Genomic DNA, 27,132 nt, shown 5'->3' with positions numbered 1-27,132 from the left:
AACTTTCCCTGCCCGGGAGCGCCGTGCATGCGTGGTGCCGCCCCTTGTGCCGGCCAAGGCATAGCTGGCAAGCGGCAGAGACGGCGCAGGCCGACCACCGGTTGGGCCATCAGCTGGCCCAGCCCAAGGGAGGTAAGGCACCCGCCGGACCCACGCGCACCAACAACCCTCCCTGCGCCCGCCGGCCTCCCACCTCCCACCCTCCTTTACTTACATTTTTAGTAGTTGCTCAGCAGGGAGGGGTGGAAACTTCCAGACAGCTCGCCTTCGCTGCAGACAACTTGCAGCACCGTTTACAGACTGGGGCTTTTGGCGGGCTCAGCAGGGCAGAGACAGTCTGGACAATTCCTATTGGCTTTTGAAAGCCAATAGAATTAGACTCTATTCAAGAGAGTCTCTTCTATTGGCTTTCAAAAGCCAATAGAATAAAAGGGAGTAGCACAGCTAAGGAAAAGGGGGGGAAAAGGGCGGACTGCGTTGTTTGGCGACCCCCGTGAAATGGTCGTTCAACCCCAAATGGGGTCACGACCCACAGGTTGAGAACCACTGGATTACCAGGACCTGGATGGCAGAGAATCTCCATAGACAGACCACCAGATTCCTGGGGGGCAGACCACCAGGAAATCCCAGGGCGAGGGACTGAGTCAGAAAGTGCCAAAAGGATCTCAGAACAGGCAGTGCAAACTGCATTTACGCTACCCAGAAGGTGAGCATTAGCCAAAGAAAAAAAGCTTATTCAATCCTGGGTTGCATAAACAGAGGCATAGAATCAAAACCACGTGAAGTGTTGTTGTTGTTAGTTGCGAAGTTGTGTCTGACCCATCGTGACCCCATGGATGTTCCTCCAGGCCTTCCTGTCCTCTGCCATCTTCTGAAGTCCATTGAAGCTCACGCCTCCTGCTTCAGGGACTCCATCCAGCCACCTCCTTCTCTGTCGTCCCCTTCTTCTCTTGCCCTCCATCTTTCTCAGCATCAGGCTCTTCTCCAGTGAGTCCTTCCTTCTCATTAGGTGGCCAAAGGACTTGAGTTTCCACTTCAGGATCTGGCCTTCTCAAGAGCAGTCGGGGTTGATCTTCTCCAGGACTGACCGGTTGGATCGCCTTGCAGTCCAGGGGACTCGCAGGAGTCTTCTCCAGCACCAGAGTTCAAAGGCCTCCATTCTTTCAGCCTTTCTTATGGTCCAACTTTCACAGCCATACCTTGCAACTGGGGAAACCATGGCCTGGACTATACGCACTTTTGTTGGCAGGGTGATGTCTCTGCTTTTTAGTAGGCTGTCTAGATTTGCCATAGCTTTCCTCCCCAGGAGCAAGCGTCTTTTAATTTCTTGGCTGCCGTCCCATCTGTGGTGATCTTGGAGCCCAGGAAGATAAAATCTGTCACTAGAAGTGTTAGTACCACTTTGTAAAGCCTTAGTAAGGCCACACCTGGAATACGGCATCCAGTTTTAGTCACCACGTTACAAAAAAGAGGCTGAGACTTTGGGAAAAGGGCAGAGAAGAGCAAGTAAAATAATTAAAGGCCTGGAGGCTAAAACATATGAAGAAACCATCTTGCACCCCCCCCCCCCAAATGGAGGGACTCCTGTTATCATCAGCCTGTTACTCCTTTAACTGAACTGAAGGTCCCTCTTGTTCTGGTTTGTGTCCTGCTGCCCCCTTGTGGCCATTTGCAAACCTCACTGTCCCATCCTGGCCCTCGCCCAGAGCAGCTCCATCTCCAGACCAGCTCAGGCCCCCATCTGGCTGGACCCAAAGGCAGCAGCATCAGTCCAAGCCTCCGGCAAATGAGGCTGTCTGTTGCAGGGCATCGTGCCAGGACAGCATTCTTAATAATAATAATAAAGTTGGAAGGGACCTTGGAGGTCATCTAGTCCAACCCCCTGCTCAGGCAGGAAACCTTATACCAGTGGTTCTCAACCTTTTTATAGCCGCGACCCAGGTCGTAAGTCGAGGACTACCAGCCCGGGAGTGCCGCGCATGCGTGGTGCCGCCCCCTGCGCCGGCTGAGGCATAGCCAACAAGGGGCTGCGGCAGGCAGGCCTGAGCGCTCCTGGGCAGCCGGGGCAGGCAGGGTCACTACCAGCTGGGCCACCAGCTGGCCCAGCCCAAGGGAGGTAAGGCACCCGTCGGGCCCCACGCGCGCCAGCAACCCTCCCTGCGCCCACCAGCCTCCCACCTCCCACCCCTGGCCCTCTTTTACTTACTTTTTAGTTGCTTAGAAGGGAGGGAAACTCTGCAGACTGTTCCCCTTGCAGCACCGTTTGCAGAATGGGACTTTTGGCGGGCTCAGCAGGGCAGAGACAGCCTGGACAATTCCTATTGGCTTTGGAAAGCCAATAGAATTAGACTCTATTCAAGGGAGTCTATTCTATTGGCTTTCCAAAGCCAATAGAATAAAAGGGAGTAGCACAGCTAAGGAAAAGGGGGAAAAAATGGCAGATTGCGTTGTTTGGCGACCCCCTGAAATGGTCGTTCAATCCCAAATGGGGTCGCGACCCACAGGTTGAGAACCACTGCCCTATAGCATTTCATATAGAAGTGGCTGTCCAGTCTCTTCTTAAAAACTTCCAGTGTTGGAGCATTCACAGCTTCTGGAGGCAGGTAGTTCCACTGGTTAATTGTTCTCACTGTCAGGAAGTTTCTCCTTAGTTCCAGGTTGCGTCTCTCCTTGATTAGTTTCCATCCATTGCTTCTTGTCCTGCCTTCAGGCGCTTTGGAGAATAGCTTGACTCCCTCTTCTTCGGGGCAGCCCCTGAGATATTGGAACGCTGCTATCATGTCCCCCCTTGTCCTTCTCTTCGTTAAACTAGACACACCCAATTCCATCAACCATTCCTTATATGCTTTAGCCTCCAGTCCCCTAATCATCTTTGTTGCTCTTCTCTGTACTCTTTCTAGAGTCTCAACATCTTTTTTACATCGTGGTGACCAAAACTGGATGCAGGATTCCAAGTGTGGCCTTACCAAGGCCTTGTAAAGTGGTATTAACACTTCACGTGATCTTTCTGCTTTTATTTTATTTTATTTTTTTGCCATGGGCATCTTCTGTGTGAATTCAACAGGCTGGTGGCCTCAAAAAAAAAAAAAAAAAAAGCTAAGTCAGGCTGCGCTTGGATGATTTTTGGATGGGAGGCACAACTGCAGGCTAGACCAGGGTTCTCCAAACAGGGCCACTTGAAGACTGGTGGACTTCAACTCCCAGAATTCCCCAGCCAGCACGTTGTTCCACTGGTTAATTGTCCCCGCAGTTAGGAAGTTTGTCCTTAGTTCCAGGTTTGGTTCTCTCCTTGATCAGTTTCCCTCCGTTGCTTCTTGTCCTGCCTTCAGGCGCTTTGGAGAATAACTTGACTCCCTCTTCTTTGGGGCAGCCCCTGAGATATTGGAATACTGCTATCATGTCACCCTACTCCTTCTTATGTCTTTAGATCAAATTTAGACAGGCACACCCAAAAGCCAGGGTTATAACTGATGGTAGCCAGTTGTAAATGTGCAACTGCTAGATCTATAACAAATTCATCTGGTTTTGGGAACACAACCAACAATTATACTGGTAGTCATTCTTAAGTAATTAGATAAAAACCTCACAGGCATATTAATCTCTCACGCACAGCTTAGTTGCTGTTAACCCCAGGAAGGACAGCTCCATAGCAAGGCAGCATTTAGGGCAGGGGTCTTCAGACTTGGCTCTTAGATGACTTGTGGACTTCAATTCCCAGAATTCCTCAGCCAGCACGTAAAAACATTCCATTCCATTCCATATTCTATTCCTTTTTCTATTCTATTCTATTCTTTTTTCTATTCTTATTATATTCTGTTCTATTCCTTTTTCTAGTCTTCTTATTCTATTCTATTCTATATTCTATTCCTTTTTCTATTCTATTCTATTCCTTTCTTTTCCATTCCACTCTATTCTATTCCTATTTCATTCCATTCTATTCCATTACATATTTTCTGTTCTGTTCTGTTCTGTTGTTCTATTCTATTCTATTCTATTCCATTCCATTCCATATTCCATTCCATTCCATATTCTATTCCATTCCATATTTTCTATTCTATTCTATTCTATTCTATTCTATTCTATTCTATTCTATTCTATTCTATTCTATTCTATTTCTACTCTACTCTACCTCCCCCTCGTAATTTTGAATTATTTTGATGCAATTTTGACCTGAAACTGGAGCCAATGAATACTCAGGACTTAATTTTCCTTTATTAGGGATCCGATTCTGGTAAAAATTAAGGTCCTTTCCTTGCTGAGGCTTTCTCCTCGTAGACCAGCGTAATCCTCAAATTAGGACTACAACGGAGGCCAATATTTCCATCGCTAAACAAGGCAGTTGTTGGTCACGCCCGATTTTGCAATCTTTTCGGCCAGGGTTCTCAAGCAGATCACTGCGTCACTCCGGGACCACCTCTGCTCCCATGGAGACAGGTGCAGTATCCCATGGTACAGGCAGTCTTCAACTTACGACCAAAACCGAGCCCCAAATTTCTGCTGCTTAGCGAGACAGTTGAGTAAATTTTGCCCCGTTTTATGACTTTTCTGGGCCCGGTTGTTAAACGAATCACTGCAGTTAGTAATATGGTTGTTAAGTGAATTTGGCTTCCCCCCCTTGACTTGGCTCGTCAGAAGGTCGCAAAAGGGATCATGTGACACCCCCCGGGATGCTGTGACCGTCACAAATATAAGTCAGTTGCCAAGCGTCTGAAACTTCCTGACAGTGAGGACAATTAACCAGTGGAACCACCTGCCTCCAGAAGCGGTGAATGCTCGAAAACTGGAAGTTTTTAAGAAGAGACTGGGCAGCCATTTGTCTGAAATGGTATAGGGTTTCCTGCCTGAGCAGGGGTTGGACTAGATGACCTCCAAGGTCCCTTCCAACTTTTATTATTATTAATTTTGATCACATGACCAAAAGAGGATGCTGCAATGGTGTGAAAAACGGTCATTAAGTCACATTTTTCAGTGCCATTGTAATTCTGAATGGTCACTAAACAGACTGTGGTAAGTTGAGAATTACCTGTGATTTTTTTGGGGGGGTCTAGAATTGCCCCGCAGGGGTTTAATAATCTCCCCTTCCCCAAATAAAGCGTGCATCTTTCTGCTTTCTTCTCCCGGGGCGCCTACGATGCGGATCAGCAGTCAGCAAAACCTAACAAAGAAATAAACCTCCTTGTTATTCCCTAACTGCCACATCAACAAAAACTTCATAAAACCCATTTCTTTTTTAAAACTTCTTTTTTAAAACCCTTTTTATTCATCGGAGGATGCGCAGGCACCCAGTGTTCGTACAAACAACCCCATAGAAGCGTTTTTGCCCCACTTAAAAGATGGCACCCAACACGCCAGGTAAAAACATGTCCTGAAGACATTTTCAAATACTTCAAATAGGTAATTTTTCTTTTTTTTAAATCCCCGACACTGGGGGCTTCGCAAAATGTTGACGAGTTGCTGTCGTATTTGTGCAAAGAGGAAAAAACAGGAGTTGTCGTAGCAATGCTGCTCTTTTGAACCAACCAACACAGGTCCCCAGTTGTTTAATTCGCACACACCTTTCCAAACTAATTGTTTCCACATTTAGACTTCAGTTGGCATGGAACCAAATCATTTTTGACGTCTTATATTCTAGAGCAGGAAGAAACAACGGCGTTTATGACTTGCGGACGCCTTTTGTGGCTTGTGGACTTCAACACCCAGAATTCCTTGCTGACTCAGGGATTCTGGGAGTTGAAGTCCACAAGTCATAAAGGGGGCCATCACAACCCACCTCTGTTCTAGAGCCGTGTTTCCCACTTTCCAGATGTATGGGCTTCCATTCCCAGCATTCTCCAATGAATTGGTCAACTTCCAGATGAGTGGACTTCAACTCCCAGAATTCCTTGCTGACTCAGGAATTCTGGGAGTTGAAGTCCACAAGTCATAAAGGGAGCCATCTTCCCCACCTAGAGCAATGTTTCCCTCTTTCCAGATGTATGGGCTTCCATTCCCAGCATTCTCCAATGAATTGGTCAACTTTCAGATGAGTGGACTTCAACTCCCAGAATTCTTTGCTGACTCAGGAATTCTGGGAGTTGAAGTCCACAAGTCATAAAGGGAGCCATCATTTCCCACCTCTGTTCTAGAGCAATGTTTCCCCTTTTTCCAGATTGTGGGCTTCCATTCCCAGCATTCTCCAACAAATTGGTAAACTTTCAGGTGAGTGGACTTCAACTCCCAGACATCCCCAGTCAGCTTCGTCGGCTGTGGCATTCTGGGAGTTGAAGTCCACTCCTCTGAAAGTTGCCGCAGTTCAGAAACATAACTGTTCCAGACATCCGATAAGCAACAAGCAGAGAATGTGCCTCCCAAATAGCCCGTTCGGACTTTTCCAGACCACGGCACTTTTAAAACGAGAGGTAGACGCCGACTCTCCTGTCCAGAAAATTAAAATTTGCAAACAACAGACCCCTCCCCAGGGCAGAAAATCTCAGCCCCTCTTCACCTGACCTCCGCAGGTCTATCCTGCCGGGAGCCCCAATCTCCCACCACGAACCCCCATCTCCCACCGCGAGCCGATTCCGCCAGAGAAGCCAGAAGCATTAAAAAAGACCCGACAGGTGTAAAAAACAAACAAACCACGATTTGTGCACTGGAGCTGAAAAAAAGCTTTTTCAGAGGCTAAAACTGCTACCTGTGGGCATCCTCTCCATTTTACCTGGAGGAAAAAGAAAAAGGCATTCGGTGAACACTGTGAACAGTCCCTGAAGGAGCAAGGACAACAGGTTAAGAGGCGTTCCTTCGGCGCACACCGTTTTCGCCGTGTGTAACCGGCAGGCGAGGCGCCCCGGAGCGTGCCAGGCTTGCAAATCCCTCTGGTGCAAGTCCAGAACTGATTCCAGAGTGAATCGTGTCCCTTTCACGTTCTCAACAGGAAAAAAATTTCCAGCAGGAGCAGGAGGAGGAGAAGAAGAAGATCCAAAGCAAGGGCAGCCGCGATACCAGTCTGGACGGCTTCAGCTCCGTGCTCAGCTGCCCCCTTGGTCGGTGGGCCGGGGCAGATCCGGGCAGCTGGCGGAGGAAAGATCCTTGATCATCCTTTGCTTCTTCCTCTGGATGAGTTTCCCTCCCGTGAAGCCCAGCACGCCGCCGCCCAACGCCGCCGCCAGTCCCGCCACTTTAAAGCCGGCCAGGAGCCCGATCGGCCCCCCCACGATTCCCCCAAGGAGGGCGCCGGCCACGGGGAGAGCGGCCAGCTTGTAGGTGGCAGCCTGGAAAAAACAGAGGGGCAGAAAAAGGGGGTCGTTGGAAGAGCATCATCAGGCAAGATCGCCCTCCCCCCCCCTGGCTCCAGCAGTTCTGCGGGAATTGGAGACGAGCAGGAAATGGGTGGCCGGTCCCCTCTGAACACGGGAAGGAAGCGGATAGAGAACAGAGGTGTCTCTCATCGTCCACACAGGCCAGCAACAGACTTTGACTCAAAAGAGCCCTGGCTGCAGCCCCAAAGAGAGAAGAAATCGACCAAAGAGAATATTCGTATCTCAGGGATGAACGGCGGGGGTCCTGGGTGCCCTCCGAGCTGGGGGAGGGGGTTTCATGCAGACGTTTCAGGACTCAACTAGGGAATGTCATCAATGCTACAAGGGAGTGGGGTTTGCAGAAGGGGGAGGAGGAGGAGGAGGAGGAGGAGGAGGAGGAAAGGACTGTGGGGTCCCTGGTGCTCTCTGAGCTTGGTTGCTTTCTTGCAGATGTTTCATAACCCAACTAGATAACTTCATTAGTGCTAGAGTGGAGCTTGTAGGGGGGGAGGAGGAGGAGGAGGAAAAAGAAAAGAGGAGGAGGAGGAGGAGGAGGAAGAAAAGAAGAGGAGGAGGAGGACTGGGGTCCTTGGTGCTCTCTGAGCTTGGTTGCTTTCTTGCAGACGTTTCATGACCCAGCTAGGTAACATCATCAGTGCTAGAAGGGGGGAGGAGGAGGAGGACTATAAGCCGAGGACTGCCTGCAGTCCTTTTGGCTCCCAAAGTAGCGATACGGATCCATGACTGGTTTTTAAAATGAGTTGATGTTTTTTTTTAAATCTTTGATTGCAGGTGCTTATAACACTGAAAAACAGGCGGCTACACGAACGTTTTACATAAATAAATGACTAAGACAGGAATCCGCGGGCAGGCCTGGGGCGGAAGTGGGCTGGCGATGCTCGTGGATACGCTGGCCCAAATGCGCCAAGACCAATCAGGTCCTGTCAGCAGGAGTAGCTGACTGTGGAAGGTGGATAACGGAGTCCTTTCAGCTGGCGACCAGAGAGCAGTTGCTGCAGACGCACCTTGGATAAGTTCCTGGTCCCCTCTTCCACGTTGGCGACGGCATTGCAGACGTTCTCTTCGATCCGGTCCACCTTCTCCTGCTGGGTCTACAAGCAAAGCACGGGCTCGTTTATTTATTGAGCGTATGGCACATAAAAACGATGACGATGATGATAATAATAAAGTTGGAAGGGAATTTGGAGGTCTTCTAGTCCAGCCCCCTGCTCAGGCAGGAAACCCTATGGTTCCTCCTAGTTTAATGAAGAGAAGGACCAGGGGGGACAGGATAGCCGTCTTCCAGTATCTCAGGGGCTCCCCCAAAGAAGAGGGAGTCAACCTATTCTCCCTGAAGGCAGGACAAGAAGTGACGGATGGAAACCAATCAAGGAGACAAGTAACCTAGAATTAAGGAGAAACTTCCTGGCAGTGAGAACAATTAACCCGTGGAACCACCTGCCTCCAGAAGCGGTGAAGGCTCCCACACTGGAAGTTTTTAGGAAGAGACTGGACAGCCATTTGTCTGAAATGGTATAGGGTTTCCTGCCTGAGCAGGGGTTGGACTAGATGACCTCCAAGGTCCCTTCCAACAAGAACATCAACATCATCATCATCATCATCATCATTATTATTATCTCCAAGGTCCCTTCCAGCTCTATTCTACTTTATTCTACTCTACTCTATTCTATTCTATTCTAACCTGGGGGATTCTGGAAGTTGGCCAGCTGGGGAATTCTGGGAGTTAGCTGGCTGGGGAATTCTGGCCGTTGAAGTCCACAAGTTTTAAAGTTGCCAAAGTTGGACCCCTTTGTCTAGATCAGGGGTAGGCAACCTTGGCCCCTTCATGACTGGTGGACTTCAACTCCCAGAATTCCTGAGCCAGCATGGCTCAGCTTGGAAACCTCTCCCTTTCCCCTCAGCGTGGCTGGCTCAGGAATTCTGGGAGTTGAAGTCCACCAGTCATAAAAGAGCCAAGGTTGCCTACCTCTGGCCTAGGCCTAGGCCGCTTTCTGACTCGTGGACTTCAACTCCCAGAATTCCTGAGCCAGCATGGGGAAACTATGGCTCCCTTGATGACTCGTGGACTTCAACTCCCAGAATTCCTGAGCCAGCCTGGCTCAGCTTGGAAACCTCTCCCTTTCCCCTCAGCACGGCTGGCTCAGGAATTCTGGAAGTTGGTTCACGAGTCATAAAATAGCCCAGGTGGCCTAGCCCTGCCCTAGCCAGCAAAAGGATCATGGAATTACTGTATGCAAATTGCAAATATTACTGAGATGTCTACATTTCCCCCTTTAAATGATCATTTTACCTGGCAGAGAATATTAAAGCTTTTGGGGACCCTGGTAGAAAACCAGTTAAGATTCTGGTTCTCTTTTGGTAGAACCCAGAGAAAAAGAAGAGAAATAAACTTTGCTCTACTTACGTTAACAAGCAGCGAAAACTCAGTCACCAGAGTGCTAAGTTCAATCAGGTCCTAAAGAAAACACCAAAATGTTACTCAGTTTGTTTTCCTTTTATTCTAATTTTTTTAGTTTATCAAAATATAATATAAATACAAATTACAAAAGAAAATAATGGGGGGGGAGGAGAAGGGGAGAAGGAAAAGAGAAAAATGTGTAGGATAAAAGGGAAAAAGAAAAAAGAAACAGCCCTAACTTCTGGTTCTTTTTAAAAGTGCAGTAGAATAAGATACCACCTCAACTTTTTGCTTTTACATAATAATATATACTAGCCATCTTTATTTCAACAAACCTGTTTAATCGGCAAAACCAACATTTCATTTTTTTTCCCACTTCAAGCACAAAATCCAGAAGCGGTTTCCAAACAGAAACAAAATCAATTGTATTTTTTTCTTTTATCAAAACAGTCCGTTTATCCCTCTCGGCTAACTCCATCAACGTTTGCAGCCATTCGTCCGTTGTGGGAACCAAAGTCTCCTTCCATTTTTGTCCGTAAAGTAATCTTGCTGCCGTCAACATATATAACATCAAAGTCCCAATTTTCCCCCCCCTCCCCAAGTCTTTTTCCATTATAAACCCCAAAGAAAAGTCTCCGGTTTTATCTTTATAGTCACTTTGTGAATCTTCTGTATTAAGATGTGAATCCTATTCCAATATTTTTTTGCTTTGTCACACGTTCACCATAAATGATACAAGGTCCCTTCTTTACATTTGCATTTCTACCATTCAGTTAAAATCACATTCAGTTAGTATAGGTTCTCCTGCTCCAGCAGGGGGCTGGACTAGAAGACCTCCAAGGTCCCTTCCAACTTTATCATTATTATTATTATTATTATCATTATCATCATAATCATCATTCTATTCTATTCTATTCTGTTCTATTCTATCCCATAATTCTATTCTATCCCATAATTCTATTATATTCTATTCTATTCCTTATTCTATTTCTTATTCTATTCTGTTCTATTCTATTCTGTATTCTGTACTCTGTTCTATTTTATTAAATTCTATTCTATTCTGTATTCTGTTTTATTCTATCCCATAATTCTATTCTATCCCATAATTCTATCCTATTCCTTATTCTATTCTATTCTAATTTCTTATTCTAATTTCTTATTCTATTTCCTATCTTATCCTATCCTATTCTAAAAATAACTTTATGCATTCTTGACAACTTATCCAGTGTTAAATACCAACGATACATCATTGCTTTAAATTATAATTTAGTGTAAATTTTAGACCTTTCGTTCAGCAAAACGTCCCTTGTCCTAATAAGACATTTTAAAATGAACATCCTGTTTGAAAAGAAAATTATGATGGGATGTGCAAATTACCTCTTCTAACACCTCCCAGGATTCCGCAGCGTTTTGATCCTGGGGGATTTCTGGCAACGGGGCAAAAATCTGGCTAGGGGAATTTTCTCCGTCTTCAGCATCAGAAAAGGTTTCTGAAGGAAAAGAGCGTGGAAGTCAGTGAGTGCGCTAACAACATTGCAAGACAGGAAATAAATGTACGCACAGACACAACCACATCTAAAACCATTACACAACTACAGCTCTGGACAATGGATTTTATAAAGCATCCTCGCCCCAAGGAATAATACTGTCTCCCCGTTTCTTTTTTTTTCTTTCTTTCTTTCTTTCTTTCTTTCTTTCTTTCTTTCTTTCTTTCTTTCTTTCTTTCTTTCTTTCCTTCTTCTTCTTCTTCTTCTTCTTCTTCTTCTTCTTCTTCTTCTTCTTCTTCTTCTTCTTCTTCTTCTTTTTCTTCTTTCTTCCATATCCGTTATCGGATGTTGGCGATCCTGTTTTTATCAGCAGCCACACGAAAAAGTGCTGTCCAAACCAGTCCCTGAGATTTTGAAGCCACGATGTTCTTCTTCTGTTCTTGTTTGCCTTCAGTCTTTCCCTGGAGAATTAAATGGAGTATGCCGTATTTTTCTGGGTGTTGCATCACCTGTCCGAAATATTCTAATTTTCGTTTTTTAACTGTTTTGATCATTTCCCTTGGCTTTCCCAGGCAGCTGATTACCTCCTCATTTCTGATTTTGTCAACCCAGCTTCTACGTAACAGCCACCTGTAAATCCACATTTCAAATGCTTCTAGTCTCTTCAGGTGGCCTTGTGTCAGAGACCGACTCTCTACTCCATAGAGCAGGATAGAAAAAATATAACACCTGACAAGACTGAGTTTCAATCTTCTTTTCTTCAGACTAGCCAAACCCAAGTCCGGCAGCCATTCTTCGTATGTTTTAATTTCCAGGCCTTCAATCATCTTAGTTGCTCTTCTCTGAATTTTCTCCAAACTCTCAACATCTTTTTTGTGATATGGTGACCAAAATTGGCTGCAGTATTCCAGGTGTGGCCTCACTAGGGTTTTATAAAGTGGTATTAATACCTCACATGATCTTGATTCTATGCCTCTGTTTATACAAGTATACTTATATACTTACAAGTATCTAAACTCTTATTTTATTAATACTTATAGAATTCTCTTTATTATATATAGTAATAGTTATTGCTGGCTGGGGAATTCTGACAGTTGAAGCGCATGCACTAAAGCTTGAAAACCCTGAAAATATAGGTAGTTCTCAACTTACAACCACAATAGAGTTCAAAATTTCTGACAGTTGTTAAATAACAACAATGATGATGATGATGTTGGAAGGGACTTTGGAGGTCATCTAGTCAAACCCGCTGCTCAGGCAGGAAACCCTACACCATTTTGGACAAATGGCTGTCCAGTCTCTTCTTAAAAAACTTCCAGCGTTGGAGCATTCACAGCTTCTGGAGGCAGGTTGTTCCTCTGATTAATTGTTCTCATTGTCAGGAAGTTTCTCCTTAGTTCTAGGTTGCTTCTCTCCTTGATGAGTTTCCATCTGTTGCTTCTTGTCCTGCCTTCAGATTCTTTGGAGAATAGCTTGACTGCCTCTTCTTTGGGGCAGCCCCTGAGATACTGGAAGACTGCTATCATGTCCCCCCCTCGTCTTTCTCTTCATTAATAATAAACCCAGGATAAAAAAAAGTTGAATAAATAAATAAACAGTACCTGCTCCGATAGTGGTAGAGCGGGTCAAAGCAGCCGATGAGGCAGACTCCTGCTCTATGAATTGTCTTTTCAGCACTTCGGCGGACTCCGAATGCAGCTGTAAAAATTCTTGAACGGCCAACGAAGCATCCACTTTCACAGGATCAATCATTCTCTGCAAAGTCAGAGTATCTTCCTTTCGTACTCGGGAACAAAGGTTCTCCATCTCTCGGATATTTGCTCGCAGCTGCTGTAATATTTGAAAAAAGGACTCCTCCGTTTTACTTCGGTTAGGCATCAATTGCAAATCAGGCTAGATACAAAAAACACTCCCAGAATTCTATTTATTATATCTATAATAATAGTTACTGCTGACTAGAGAATTCCGGGAGTTGAAGTCCATGCATCTTACACTAGCCCAGGCGTAGGCAACCTTGGCTCTTTTATGACTCGTGGACTTCAACTCCCAGAATTCCTGAGCCAACATGGTGAACCATGGCCCTTTTATGACTTGAGACTTCAACTCCCAGAATTCCTGAGCCAGCATGGGGAACTATGGCCCTTTCATGACTCATGGACTTCAACTCCCAGAATTCCTGAGCCAGCCATGCTGAGGGGAAAGGGAGAGGTTTCCAAGCTGAGTCATGCTGGCTCAGGAATTCTGGGAGTTGAAGTCCACAAGTCATGAGGGGGCCATAGTTCCATGTTGGCTCAGGAATTCTGGGAGTTGAAGTCCATGAGTCATAAAAGGCCCAAGTTTGAAGACCCCTGATTTAAATATTTTTTCCTCACAGTCACGTGATCAAAATTCAGGCATTTGGGCAGGGGTAGGCAATCTTGGCTCTTTTATATGACTCGTGGGCTTCAACTCCCAGAATTCCTGAGCCAGCATGGTGAACCATGGGCCTTTTATGACTCGTGGACTTCAACTCCCAAAATTCCTGAGCCAGCATGGGGAACCATGGGCCTTTTATGACTCGTGGACTTCAACTCCCAGAATTCCTGAGTTTAGCATGGCTGGATTCAGGAATTCTGGGTATTGAAGTCCACCAGTCATAAAAGAGCCAAGGTTCCCTACTCCTGCACTAGCCAGAGTTGGGACACCCTGAAATACAGATATTCCTCAACTTACGAACACAACTCAGCTCAAGTTGTTAAGCGGGTTTTGCCCCATTTTACGCCTTCCTTGCCACAGTCGTTAAGCGAATCACTGCAGTTAAGTTAGTAACCCGGTTGTTAAATGGCTTTCTCCATCAATTTTGCTTGTCAGAAGGACGCAGAAGGGGACCACGTGACCCCCGTGGGGACGCTGCAGCCGTCGTAAGTATGAACCAGTTGCAAAGTGTCTGAATTTTGACCACGTGACCGTGGAGGATGCTACGACCGTCGTTAAGTGTGAAAAACGGTTTAAGTCACTTTTTTCAGTGCTGTGTAACATCAGTCATCCAACAAATGGTTGTAAACCCAGGATGACTTATAGTGCTGGCTGGAGAATGCTGGGAGTTGAAGTCCATGGGTGTCTTAAAAGTGGCTAAAGTTTTGAATGTAATTAAGATACGTATAAGCGAAAAATCTATTGATAAACGTAACAATGATGTTTTTATTGAGTTGATATAATTAGAAATGTACTGGCTTGAATACGAGACAGTAAATGTTAAGGGGAAAAAGAGAAGAAATATCTGATGTTGTAACCTGAGATTTGCACTAAAGATTTTGTTATGGAAGTATTGATTAACACAGTCACCACGTTGCACTTTAAAATACTCAAATGTAAAATTGGAAAAAAAAGTGGCTAAAGTTGGAAAATCCTGAAATAGACTAAAAAGGGCCCGAAAGCATTGCTCTTAAGCCTAGATGGAGGAGCCCCATGCTAGAGCAGTGTTCCCCAACCGTGGCAACTTTTAAGAAGCGTGGACATTAATATTTCCCAGAATCCCCCCCAGACAGGCCAAACCTCTTAAAGTTGCTGAGGTTGCCCCAAGACTCAGGAAAGAGGTGGTTTATAGGTCTTTTAAAGAAATCCACGATGTAAAAAAGATGTTGAGACTCTAGAAAGAGTACAGAGAAGAGCAACAAAGATGATTAGGGGACTGGAGGCTAAAACATACAAGGAATGGTTGCTGGAATTGGAAATGTCTAGTTTACTGAAGAGAAGGACGAAGGGGGACATGATAGCAGTATTCCAGTATCTCAGGGGCTGCCCCAAAGAAGAGGGAGTCAAGCTATTCTCCAAAGCGCCTGAAGGCAGGACGAGAAGCAACAGATGGAAACTAATCAAGGAGAGAAGCAACCTGGAACTAAGGAGAAACTTCCTGATAGTTAGAACAATTAACCAGTGGAACAACCTGCCTCCAGAAGTTGTGGGTGCTCCATCACTGGAGGTTTTTAAGAGGAGACTAGACAGCCATTTGTCTGAAATGGCATAGGGTTTCCTGCCTGAGCAGGGGGGTGGACTAGATGACCTCCAAGGTCCCATCCAACTTTATTATTATTATTATTATTATTATTATTATTATTATTATTATTATTATTAAATCCACCCAACAGATAAAACGGGGAGATGTTATCACAGGTGTGCTTTCCCCAGAAAAAGATTACCAAGGGGTTCATTTGCCCAGCATTCTGTCTTCTCCAGTGGACGTCTATGGATGTCGTCCCCTTACCTGAACGGTACGGCCAGCATTGATATGTTCTTCATGCAGTTTGTCCCACAGTCTGCACCTCTGATACTGCAGACAACAGAGAGCAGAGGACATGGGGTGTCAAAAACACAGCATCTCAATTGGCACTGAGTCTAAACCATGCAAGGATTTGTATCATCCCTTGTGAAAAATGGGGATGCTCTTAAAGCAGGGGTAAGGCAACCTTGGCTCTTTTATGACCCACGGACTTCAACTCCCAGAATTCCTGAGCCAGCATGGCGGAACTATGCTCCCTTTATGACTCGTGGACTTCAACTCCCAGAATTCCTAAGCCAGCATGGGGAACTATGCTCCCTTTATGACTCGTGGACTTCAACTCCCAGAATTCCTAAGCCAGCATGGGGGAACTATGACCCCCTTCATGACTGGTGGACTTCAACTCCCAGAATTCCTGAGCCAGCATGGGGGAACTATGCCCCTTCATGACTGGTGGACTTCAACTCCCAGAATTCCTCAGCCAGCATGGCTCAGCTTGGAAACCTCTCCCTTTCCGCTCAGGAATTGGCTGGCTCAGGAATTCTGGGAGTTGAAGTCCACCAGTCATAAAAGAGCCGAGGTTGCCTACCCCGGCCTACACAGTAATAACCAAGAATATATAAAAACCATTAAAACAACCAATTTAAATTAATAGATTTTTAAAAAATGGCAGGATATAAACATGAAGCATGCTGTTAGCTGTCATACCATTGGCTAAGGCTCTGCTCCATTAAGCGGTCCCCAAACTAGTTGACAAGCCATTATTTCAACGCTGCTAACATTGGATGTTCTTGCTTGAACACATATGGAGATGCAGCCATTTTTCTTCTTATGTTTTACTCTTAGAATTAGAGTTAGAATTAGATGATACTGGGGGGAGGAGGAATGTGCATGGGAGTTTAGCTAGACATAACAATGCTGAACCTAGTGTGAGAACCAAGGTTATTGAAATAAGAGATGATAAGAAATGGGGGTTGAAGAACTGGAGGGAAAGCCTGCATTTCAAACAAATTGGAGAATGGGATTTGTGACTCTTAACTAGAGGAGGGAATTGTGCTTTGATATTATGTGCTCAGGGGAGGGGAATTCAGATTTTGGCTTGGCCTATGTACGACGCTATGCTACTCGAATAAAGATTCTTTAAGGTAAACAATGCCTCAAAGTTCTGTTCGGAACCATGACACATTATTTAAGGAACCCCAACAGGGCTGGGCCCAGCCTCACCTGGAAGGAAGCGATGTTCCACAGGGCAGGGCCCCATTACAGGTAGTCCTTATCTTACAACCACAAATGGAGTCCCCAATTTCCATACCTAAACAAGCCATTCTACGTGAGTTTTGCCCCGTTTTACAACCTCTCTCTCCCCACGGTTGTTAAGTGAATTCCTGCCTCTGTCGTTAGTCGCAAGCTTGTTAAGTGAATCTGGCTTCCCCATTGACAGAAGGTTGTAAAAGGGTTAGAAGGCAGTACTTCAGCTGACTGCCGGCTGCCAGCAGTTTGGCAGTTCGAATCTCACCGGCTCAACGTCGACTCGGCCTTCGCTCCTTCCGAGGTCGGTACAATGAGGACTCAGATTATTGGGGGGCAAATAAGCTGAGAGGGCTGTAAAGCTCTGTGAAGAGGTATATTAGTCTGAGCGCTATTGCTTAGGATGGATGGATGGATGGATGGATGGATGGATGGATGGAAGGAAGGAAGGAAGGAAGGAAGGAAGGAAGGAAGGAAGGAAGGAAATGAGAAGTCGTGGTGGTGCACAGGAGTTCAATCTTGATGAGGTTAGGGTTGACTCGGCCTTCCTCAGCCTTCCGAGGTTGGTAAAATGAGGACCCAGATTGTTTGGGGCAACGTGCTGATTCTGTGAACCACTTACTGTGATGAGGGATATAAGAAGCGGGATATAAGTGCTATTGCTGTTACCCTTCCTTCCTTCCTTCCTTCCTTCCTTCCTTCCTTTCTTCCTTTTCCTTTCCTTCTTTGATTTGTTTCCTTCCCCCCCCCCTCCCTTCCCAGTGGCTAGAATGCAGTATTGCAGGCTAACTCTGCCCACAGCCAGCAGTTCAATCCTGACTGGCCCCAGGTTGACTCCGCCTTCCATCCTTCCGAGGTTGATAAAATGAGGAGTCAGATTGTTGGTGGGCAAATAGGCTGACTCTGTAAACTGCTCAGAGAGGGTTGTAAAGCTCTGTGAAGATGGATATTAGTCTGAGTGCTATTGCGAAGGAAGGAAGGAAGGAAGGAAGGAAGGAAGGAAGGAAGGAAGGAAGGAAGGAAGGAAGGAAGGATGAATGGAAGGAAGGAAGGAAGGAAGGAAGGAAGGATGAATGGAAGGAAGGAAGGATGGATGGAAGGAAGGAAGGAAGGAAGGAAGAAGGAAGAAAGGAAGGAAGGATGGATGGATGGATGGAAGGAAGGAAGGAAGGAAGGAAGGAAAAGGAAGGAAGGAGGAATGGATGGAAGGATGGAAGGAAGGAAGGAATGAAGGGAAACGGAAGGAAGGAAAATGCGAAGGAAGGAAGGAAGGAAGAAAGGAAGGAAGGATGGATGATGGAAGGAAGGAAGGAAGGAAGGAAGGAAGGAAGAAGGATGGAAGGAAGGAAGGAAGGAAGGAAGGAAGGAAGGAAGGAAGGAAGGAAGGATGGAAGGAAGGAAGGAAGGAAGGAAGGAAGGAAGGAAGGAAGGAAGGAAGGAAAGAAGGAAGGAAGGAAGGATGAATGGAAAGAAGGAAGAAAGGAAATGAGAAGAAGGAAGGAAGCTGTGGTGGTTCACAGGAGTTCAATCTTGACGAAGTTCAACGTTGACTCAGCCTTCCGTCCTTCCAAGGTCGGTACAATGAGGACCCAAATTGTTGGGGGTGCAACAGGCTGACTCTGTCAACCCCTTAGAGCAGTGGTTCTCAACCTATTGGCTTTGGAAAGCCAATAGAAGAGACTCTCTTGAATAGAGTCTAATTCTATTGGCTTTCCAAAGCCAATAGGAATTGTCCAGGCTGTCTCTGCCCTACTGAGCCCGCCAAAAGTCCCATTCTGCAAGCGGGGCTGCACCAGTTGAGTAGTCCTCGACTTACGACCGGTTGAGTAGTCCTCAACGTACGACCGGTTGGGGGTTGCAGCATTAAAAAGGTTGAGAACCACTGCCTTAGAGAGGGCTGTACAAGCGCTGTGAAGCGATATAGAAGCCTAAGTGCTATTATTATTGCTATTGTTATCGCATGACCTTGGGACGCTGCAACTGTCATAAATACAAGTCAGTGGTCAAGCATCTGAATTTTCATGACGCGATCCCGGGGATGCTGCAATGGTCATGAGTGTGAAAACTGGTCATTATGTCACTTTTTCCAGTGTCACTGTCACTTCAAACGGTCACCAAACAAATGGCTGGGAGTCAAGGAGCCTGACAACATGCCCCAGTTTGCGGGACCCGCAACATGCATCTCCTGCCAGACCTTCTTAAGATTAATATATATATATATATTTTTAGAAAAAAGAAAAAAATAACCTTCTCAATATTTATCTGATGTTTTCTTAACCGCTCCAGATCTGTGGGAATGGCAACTTTAATAAACTTCTGGATGGCAGGCTCCAGGCGACGCAAATTAACTTTTTCTTCATCTTTAGACATGGTTGGTGGTTTAATCCAGCACGGGGTGGCGCTTTTGTTACCTAGACACAATTTGAACGATGATTTAAAGATTAGTACAGTAGGAAATCATAGAGTCACAGAATTGGTAAGTACCTCAAAGATTATCTAGTCCAGGGGTCTTCAAACTTGGCCCTTTGATGACTTGTGGACTTCAACTCCCAGAATTCCTCAGCCAGGCACAGGGCCAAGTTTGAAGACCGCTTGATCTAGTCCAGGGGTAGGCAACCCGGGCTCTTTTATGACTTGTGGACTTCAACTCCCAGAATTCCTGAGCCAGCTGGCTCAGGAATTCTGGGAGTTGAAGTCCACAAGTCATAAAAGAGCCAAGGTTGCCTACCCCTGATCTAGTCCAACCTCATTTGATGTTAAACGCATTTTAGATGGTGGCCTATTCAGTCTGCAGTCTGCAAGGGGGTGGTAGTCACCCTATTCTCCAAAAAAGTAGTAGTAGTAGTAGTAGTAATAGTAGTAGTAGTAGTAGTAATAATAATAATAATAATAAATAAATAAAGTTGGAAGGGACCTTGGAGGTCATCTAGTCCAACCCCCTGCTCAGGCAGGAAACCTTATACCATTTCGGACAAATGGTTGTCCAGTCTCTTCTTAAAAACTTCCAGTGTTGGAGCATTTACTGCTTCTGGAGGCAGGTTGTTCCACTGATTAATTGTTCTCCCTGTCAGGAAGTTTCTCCTTAGTTTAGGTTGCTTCTCTCCTTGATGAGTTTCCATCCGTTGCTTCTTGTCCTGCCTTCAGGCGCTTTGGAGAAGAGCTTGACTCCCTCTTCTTTGGGGCCGCCCCTGAGATACTGGAAGGCTGCTATCATGTCCCCCCTCATCCTTTAACAATTACATTCTATAATCCATATTCCACATAATAATTTTAGTTGATTTCCTCTTTCCCCAAAATATCCTGTTTTGCAAACATTGAGTTAATACATTCTTATTGTTTTGATAAATAGCAATTGAATATATAATTTCCCCCCAATATTCCTAAAAATAATAACATCAGTATAATATTTCTTTTCTATTCAGTCATTCTGGTTGCCTTATCATAGATCCTGTCACAATCCTTTAGTTTATTTCTCCCACCAAATTCTAGGTATTCTTACTGGTGAAGATTTTCTCAAAAATTAATTACATTTACATTTACAAATTTAACTATTTTTTCCATATAGGCCGGGGTAGGCAACCTGGGCTTTTATGACTCGTGGACTTCAACTCCCAGAATTCCTAAGCCAGCCATGCTGAGGGGAAAGGGAGAGGTTTCCAAGCTGAGCCATGCTGGCTCAGGAATTCTGGGAGTTGAAGTCCACAAGTCATCAAGGGGGCTATGGTTCCCCCATGCTTACTGAGGAATTCTGGGAGCTGAAATCCACGAGTCATAAAAGAGCCAAGGTTGCCTACCCCTGGTCTAGGAGGCTCACTGCTTAGAGCAGGAGGACTTAGGACAGGGGTAGGCAACCTTGGCTCTTTTATGACTTCGTGGACTTCAACTCCCAGAATTCCTGAGCCAGCCATGCTGAGGGGAAAGGGAGAGGTTTCCAAGTTGAGCCATGCTGGCTCAGGAATTCTGGGAGTTGAAGTCCACGAGTCATAAAAGAGCCAAGGTTGCCTACCCCTGGTATAGGCCATCTCACAGCCACAGACATTCCTGATGGTGAGAACAATAAGCCAGTGGAACGACCTGCCTCCAGAAGTTGTGGATGCTCCATCGCTGGAGATGTTTAAGAAGAGACCGGACAGACATTTGTCTGGAATAGCATAGGGCTTCCTGCTGGAGCAGTGGGTTGGACTAGACGACCTCCAAGGTCCCTTTCCGGCACTGTAATTCTATTCTGTTCTGAGTCCTCCAGTGAAGTGAAACATGAAATGTTGTATCTATTCCACTAGTCCTCACCTGAAGGAAATTCCTCCTGACATCTATTACTGCCCCCATTTCAGCCCTTTGTTCTAGGTCTTGCCCTTCCAGATAAGTACAGAAGTAGTCCACCATCTCCTTTCCTTGAAAACCATTTAGATATCCCCAAACTGCCAACATCTGTCCCCCCAAATGTCCCTTCTGCAGCTAACCCAGTGGTTCTTAACCTTTTGGAACGAATCACCCCCTTCAGCCAATGAGGAAGTTGTCATCGCCCCCTCCCCCAACATAACCTCTCAATCACAACATAGGAAATAATTCTTCAATTTATGCGAACCCTTTTGTTTTTGTTTTCTTTAAAATTGTCATCAGGACATATCGATGCAAATAATTTATTTCCAGTCTTTTTCCCATCTCTCAACTGTGTGAAAAATTTTGGTGCCACCCATCACTTTATTCCCAAACTTCGTGATACATGTATTTCATTATTATCTTATTTATTCAAGACACTTAAATGTAATGACCACTGAAAACAAAATTCAATGGCAAGAAAGTGAAATGCCCGAAAAGAAAAATAGTAACATTTAATGATTGAATTACAAGTGAAATTTAAGACGCAAAAAGAAATATAAAAAGGGTAGAGGCTGCTGCGCAACGCGCATGAAGATAAGCGATGCGTCTTCACATATGTACGGCGTTCCGTACTGAAGCTAGCTGGAGGAACATTTGAAAACACAATTCAATCCACGAAGAGCGAGCGATCTGATGTTTTTGTACGACAGATATGCAGCGATTCACTGTATGAAAAAATCTCAAAAGTGTCCCTAAAACTTCTCGCTCCATCACCCCCATATCGCCCCCTTTTCATTCCTTCGCCCCCGCGTCGCCCCTTTTCGTTCCATTGCCCCCCTGAAAAATGAAATCGCCCCCTGGGGGGCAATATCACCCAGGTTAAGAACCACTGAGCTAACCTACCCAGGTCTTTTCCCTTTTCTTCAAAGGACCCGTTTCCAGGTCCTTCCCGCTCTTGAGGACCTTCGCTGACCTCCCTCCAGTTGGTTAGTGTCCTTTCTGCACTGCAGTGTCCGGCGTCCGGTGTTCCGAGTAAAACCTAGCCCGAAAAGAGCAGAACGGGAGAATTATTCCAAAGATCTGGACTCTACAATTTCTCTTTGTAGATCCTTAAATAACGTTTAAAAGATCCACTGCATGGCAGGCTCGCTAGAGCTGGTTCAGTCTCATCCCCAAATTTCATGACAAGATTTTGGACAACAAGAAAGAAACAACGGACAAGGATTATTCGTAACTCAGGGTGGAACTGTGGGGTAGTTGGTGCTCTCTGAGCTTGTTTTGGTTCCTCGAAGAAGTTTCATTACCCAAACTAGATCATATCATTGAAAGGGGAGGGGGAAGGTCGAGGAGGACGAGGACAACAACTGTGGGGTCCTTGGTCCTCTCTGAGCTGGATGGTTTTCTTGCAGATGTTTCATGACCCAACAAGGTAACATCATCAGTGCTAGAAGGGAGGGGGATTTGCAGAGATGATGGAGGAGGAGGAGGAGGAGTAATGTGGGGTCCTTGGTGCTCTCTGAGCTGAGTGGTTTTCTTGCAGACGTTTCATGACCCAACTAGGTAATATCATCAGTGCTAGAAGGGAGGGGGATTTGCAGAGATGGAAGAGGAGGAGGAGGAGTAAGAGGAGGAATGTGGGGTCCTTGATGCTCTCTGAGCTGGGTGGTTTTCTTGCAGACGTTTCATGACCCAACTAGGTAACATTATCCAGCCTAGAAAGGAATGGGGGGTGGGGGGAGGAGGAGGAGGACTGTGGGGTCCTTAGTGCTCTGAGCTGGGTTCTTTTCTTGCAGACATTTCATTACCCAAGTAGGAAACATCATCAGTGCTAGAAGGGAAGGGGGTTGGGGGAGAGGACGAGGAGGACAACAACTGTGGGGTCCTTGGTGCTCTCTGAGCTGGGTGGTTCATCCAGGCTAGAAAGAAATGGGGTGGGGTGGGGGGAGGAGGAGGAGGAGGAGAATAATTTTGAAGTCCTTGCTGCTGAGCTGGGCTGTTTTCTTGCAGACGTTTCATGACCCAACTAGGGAACATCATCAGTGACAGAAGGGAGGAGGAGGAGGAGGAGGAAGAAGAATGTGGGGTCGTTGCTCTCTGATCTGGGTTGTTTTCTTGCAGACATTTTATGACCCAACTAGGTAACATTATCAGCACTAGTAGCAAGTGGGGTTTGTGAGAAGGAGGAGGAGGAGAAGGGGAGAGGAGGAAAAAGAGGGAGAGGAGAAAGAGGAAGGGGAGGAGTATGGGGTCCTTGGTACTCTCTGAGCTGGGTCGTTTTCATGACCCAACTAGGTAACATCATCAGTGCCAGAAAGGGAAGGGGGGTTTGCGTAGGGGAGGACTTTGGGCTCACCGATGCTCTCCAAGCTTGGCGGTTTTCTTGCAGACATTTCCTGACCCATCGAGAGAGGATCAGCGCTAGAAGGGAAATAGATTGGGGGGGGAGGAGGAGGAGGAGGACTGTGGGGCCCTTGGGGTCCTCTTGGCTATTTCCTTACAGACTTTCATGACCCCACTAGGTAACGCCATCAGTGCTGGGAGTGGGTGTTAGGGGGAGAGGAGAAGGAGGGAGACGACTTTGGGCTGACTGATGCTCTCTGGGTTTAGTTGTTTTCTCCCAGATGTTTAGCAAAGCTACAGTATATTCAATGGACTCTCCGGCTGGGATTATTATTTTATGTTTTGCTCCATTTTTAATTGTGGTTTTTGGATAGTTGTATGTGATTGCCTGTGTGTGTGTGTGTGTGTGTTGTTTTTTTTAACCCTTTCTGTTTGTTGTGAACTGCCCAGAATAAATAGTGAATACATCCAATAAAGCAAAAATATCAAAACCCAGAAATCAAAGCGCTAAAGCGCCCACCGGGCAAGGGCTGCTGCAGCGCCCGGGCCTCTTTCTGCCTGCCGGGCTCCAACCTGGGATCTCCTGGTGGTCTCCCTTCCCAGCCCCGCTTCCCTTCCTGACCGGCCAAGGGGATCCGGCGCGGGGGGGGGCTCCCTATCCCGCGGCACACCGGCCGCCTCCGCCTAGGAGGGGGGGGACTACAAATCCTCCCCCCCAACCCCTCCCCCTGGGTGAGGGTGATGGGAGTTGTAGTCCCACACCTCTAGGGTGGGCGAATCTCCCCTTCCCTCTCCGGACTCACCTCGCCTCCGCCTCCTCGTCCTTCCCCCGGCGGCCCCTCCGGCTGCGGCCCCGCTTCGCCCTCCCCCTCCCCAAATTGCCTCCAACCCGGAAGAAAGAGAGGAAATCAACAGGAAAAGGCGGCCGCCCCCTCCTCGGACCATAGAGATCCCCCAGAGCGTCGCTTCCACCAGCCGGAGGCGGAATTTCCGGTGCGCGTGAGCTGCTCCGCCCCCTAGCCTGAGCACGTGATACTCAGCTGGGAAGATGGAGACATAATAAAGGGATAGAGAATAAAGCTAGATAAAGGAGAGAGACATAATGAATGGAATGGAGAGATAGATGCAGAGATAGTTAAAGAGATATAGATGGATGGATGGACAAAGAGATAGATAATAAACCTAGATATATTAGATAATGAATGAATGAATGAATGAAAGATACAGATAATTACAGAGAGATGGATGGATGGATGGATAGATAGATAGATGCACGTAAAGATATAGATAATAAAGCTAGATAAAGGATATATTAGATAGATAATAGATGGATGAATTAATGATAGATATAGATTGTTACAGATATATGGATGGATGGACGGACAAAGAGATAGATAATAAAGCTAGATAAAGGATATATTAGATAATAGATGAATGAATGAAAGAAAAAGATACATAGAGTTAGGGATAGATGGACATAAAGGGATAGATAATAAAGCTAGATAAAGGATATATTAGATAATAGATGAATGAATGAAAGAAAAAGATACATAGAGTTAGGGATAGATGGACATAAAGGGATAGATAATAAAGCTAGATAAAGGATAGATAGATAATAGATGAATGAATGATAGACAGAGTTACAGAGATATGGATGGATGAATGGATGGATGGATGGACAAAGAGATAGATAATAAAGCTAGATAAAGGATATATTAGATAATAGATGAATGAATGAAAGAAAAAGATACATAGAGTTAGGGATAGATGGACATAAAGGGATAGATAATAAAGCTAGATAAAGGATATATTAGATAATAGATGAATGAATGAAAGAAAAAGATACATAGAGTTAGGGATAGATGGACATAAAGGGATAGATAATAAAGCTAGATAAAGGATATATTAGATAATAGATGAATGAATGAAAGAAAAAGATACATAGAGTTAGGGATAGATGGACATAAAGGGATAGATAATAAAGCTAGATAAAGGATAGATAGATAATAGATGAATGAATGATAGACAGAGTTACAGAGATATGGATGGATGAATGGATGGATGGATGGACATAAAGGGATAGATAAAGCTAGATAAAGGATATATTAGATAATAGAATGAATGAATGGATAGATACAGAGATGCAGAGATACAGGGATAGTTACAGAGATATAGATAGATGGATAAAGATAGATAATAAAGCTAGATAAAGGATATATTAGATAATAGATAAATGATGAATGAATGAATGAAGAATGGAAAAAGATCAAAGATGCAGAGATACAGAGATAGTTACAGAGATAGATGGATGGACAAAGAGATAGATAATAAAGCTAGATAAAGGATATATTACATAGATAATGAATGAATGAATGATAAGAGTTACAGAGACATGGATGATTGGATGGACATAAAGGGATAGATAATAAAGCTGGATAAAGGATATATTAGAGGGAGGAAGGAAGGAATGATACAGAGATACAGGTACTTAAGGATATGGATGGATGGACATAAAGGGATAGATAATGAAGCTAGATAAAGGATATATGAGATAGATAATAGATGAATGAGAAAGAGAGAGTGCAAAGGCGATAAATGATAGCTTGATAGATAATATATTGCTCATAATCTCCAGGGACTTTCCTTGGCTAGAAAAGGTGTTGAACAGACCCTGCCCCCCCCCCCAATCCTGATCCAGCACCTTCACCTCTACCTGCCTCAGGAAAAGCTGGACGTCCTTTTCCTATTTAGTTTGTTCTCCAAACAAGGAGAAACGGTCAGCAATGGAGAAACCCAGAAAGAATGGAGAACCAGAACAGGAGGAAGAACACCCAAAGGTGCTTTTTTAAAAAAAAAAAAAAAAAAAAAAAGGCAACTGGACTTTCTTGGTTTTTCCTTGAAGACGTTTTTCTCCTCATTCCAGGAAGCTTCTTCGGTTCTGAAGTTGTATAGTTGTATATTCTGAAGGCCCGGATGAGAAGCAAAACATTTACCAGGAGAAAAAAAACCAAGAAAGTCCAGTTGCCTTTTGGAAAAAGCACCTTGGGGACGACTCTGACCTGGAGAATGGAGAATCTCCAGAGACAGAGGAAGAAAACTAACTGGGAACAGCAAGGTGGAACAGTTAAGATGGCCGTGGCAGGGCAAGGGTGCAGGTGGACGCTCATGTGGTCAGTGTTTCTCTACCTCAGCAACTTTAGGCTGGGTGGACTTCAACTGCCAGATGTCATGGTTCCGACAGAGGAAACTCTTCAAAAGAACTTCGAGGCATTGTTTACCTTAAAGGGTCTTTTATTCGAGTAGCATAATATCGGCACTTAATAATAAACTTGGAAGGGACCTTGGAGGTCATCTAGTTCAACCCCCTGCTCAGGCAGGAAACCCTATACCATTTCGGACAAATGGCTGTCCAGTCTCTTCTTAAAAGCTTCCAGTGTTACAGCGTTCACCGCTTCTGGAGGCAGATTGTTCCACTGGTTAATTGTTCTGTCAGGAAGTTTCTCCTTAGTTCCAGGTTGCTTCTCTCCTTGATTACCTAATCGAAGCCAAAAACTGAATTCCCTTCTCCTGGGCACTTAGTATCAAAGCACAATTCCCTCCTCCAATACAATCATAAATCACATTCCCCAATTAGCTTGAAGCCAGGTTTCCTCTCCAGCTCTCCTGCCCGCCAATTCTTTATCAGCTCTGATTTCAATAACTTTGATTCTCACTGTAGGTTCAGTGTTGTTATGTCTAGCTCAGTGATGGCGAAACTTTTAGAGACCAAGTGCCCAAAACCCA

The 27,132-nt window shown here is 45.3% G+C and overlaps 1 protein-coding gene across 3 annotated transcripts; it reads right to left on the bottom strand.

Annotated features, from left to right (window-relative positions):
- Nucleotides 1-5,226: 5,226 nt before the first annotated feature.
- STX17 (syntaxin 17) lies at nucleotides 5,227-24,211 on the bottom strand. 3 transcript variants are annotated; one of them, XM_039330217.1, is made up of 9 exons: nucleotides 24,153-24,211; nucleotides 21,913-22,048; nucleotides 18,937-19,100; nucleotides 15,427-15,492; nucleotides 12,785-13,013; nucleotides 11,074-11,186; nucleotides 9,703-9,753; nucleotides 8,303-8,389; nucleotides 5,227-7,250 (listed from the first exon to the last, which is right to left on the bottom strand). In XM_039330217.1, exons 3-9 carry the CDS (start codon nucleotides 19,057-19,059, stop codon nucleotides 7,008-7,010), a joined length of 912 nt encoding a protein of 303 aa, XP_039186151.1. In that variant the 5' UTR covers nucleotides 19,060-19,100; nucleotides 21,913-22,048; nucleotides 24,153-24,211; the 3' UTR covers nucleotides 5,227-7,007. The 3 variants fall into 3 exon arrangements, with proteins under 3 accessions (XP_039186151.1, XP_039186152.1, XP_039186150.1); XM_039330218.1 differs by having other exon boundaries at nucleotides 21,983-22,048; nucleotides 24,153-24,204; XM_039330216.1 differs by lacking the exon at nucleotides 24,153-24,211 and having other exon boundaries at nucleotides 12,785-13,010; nucleotides 21,913-22,042.
- Between the last annotated feature and the right edge of the window lie 2,921 nt (nucleotides 24,212-27,132).

The sequence above is a fragment of the Crotalus tigris genome, unplaced genomic scaffold (genome assembly GCF_016545835.1).
Source record: "Crotalus tigris isolate CLP2741 ecotype Arizona unplaced genomic scaffold, ASM1654583v1 scf7180000024426.654172153:694254, whole genome shotgun sequence".
NCBI lineage: Eukaryota > Metazoa > Chordata > Lepidosauria > Squamata > Viperidae > Crotalus > Crotalus tigris.
This window is presented reverse-complemented; position numbering and strand designations above follow the sequence as displayed.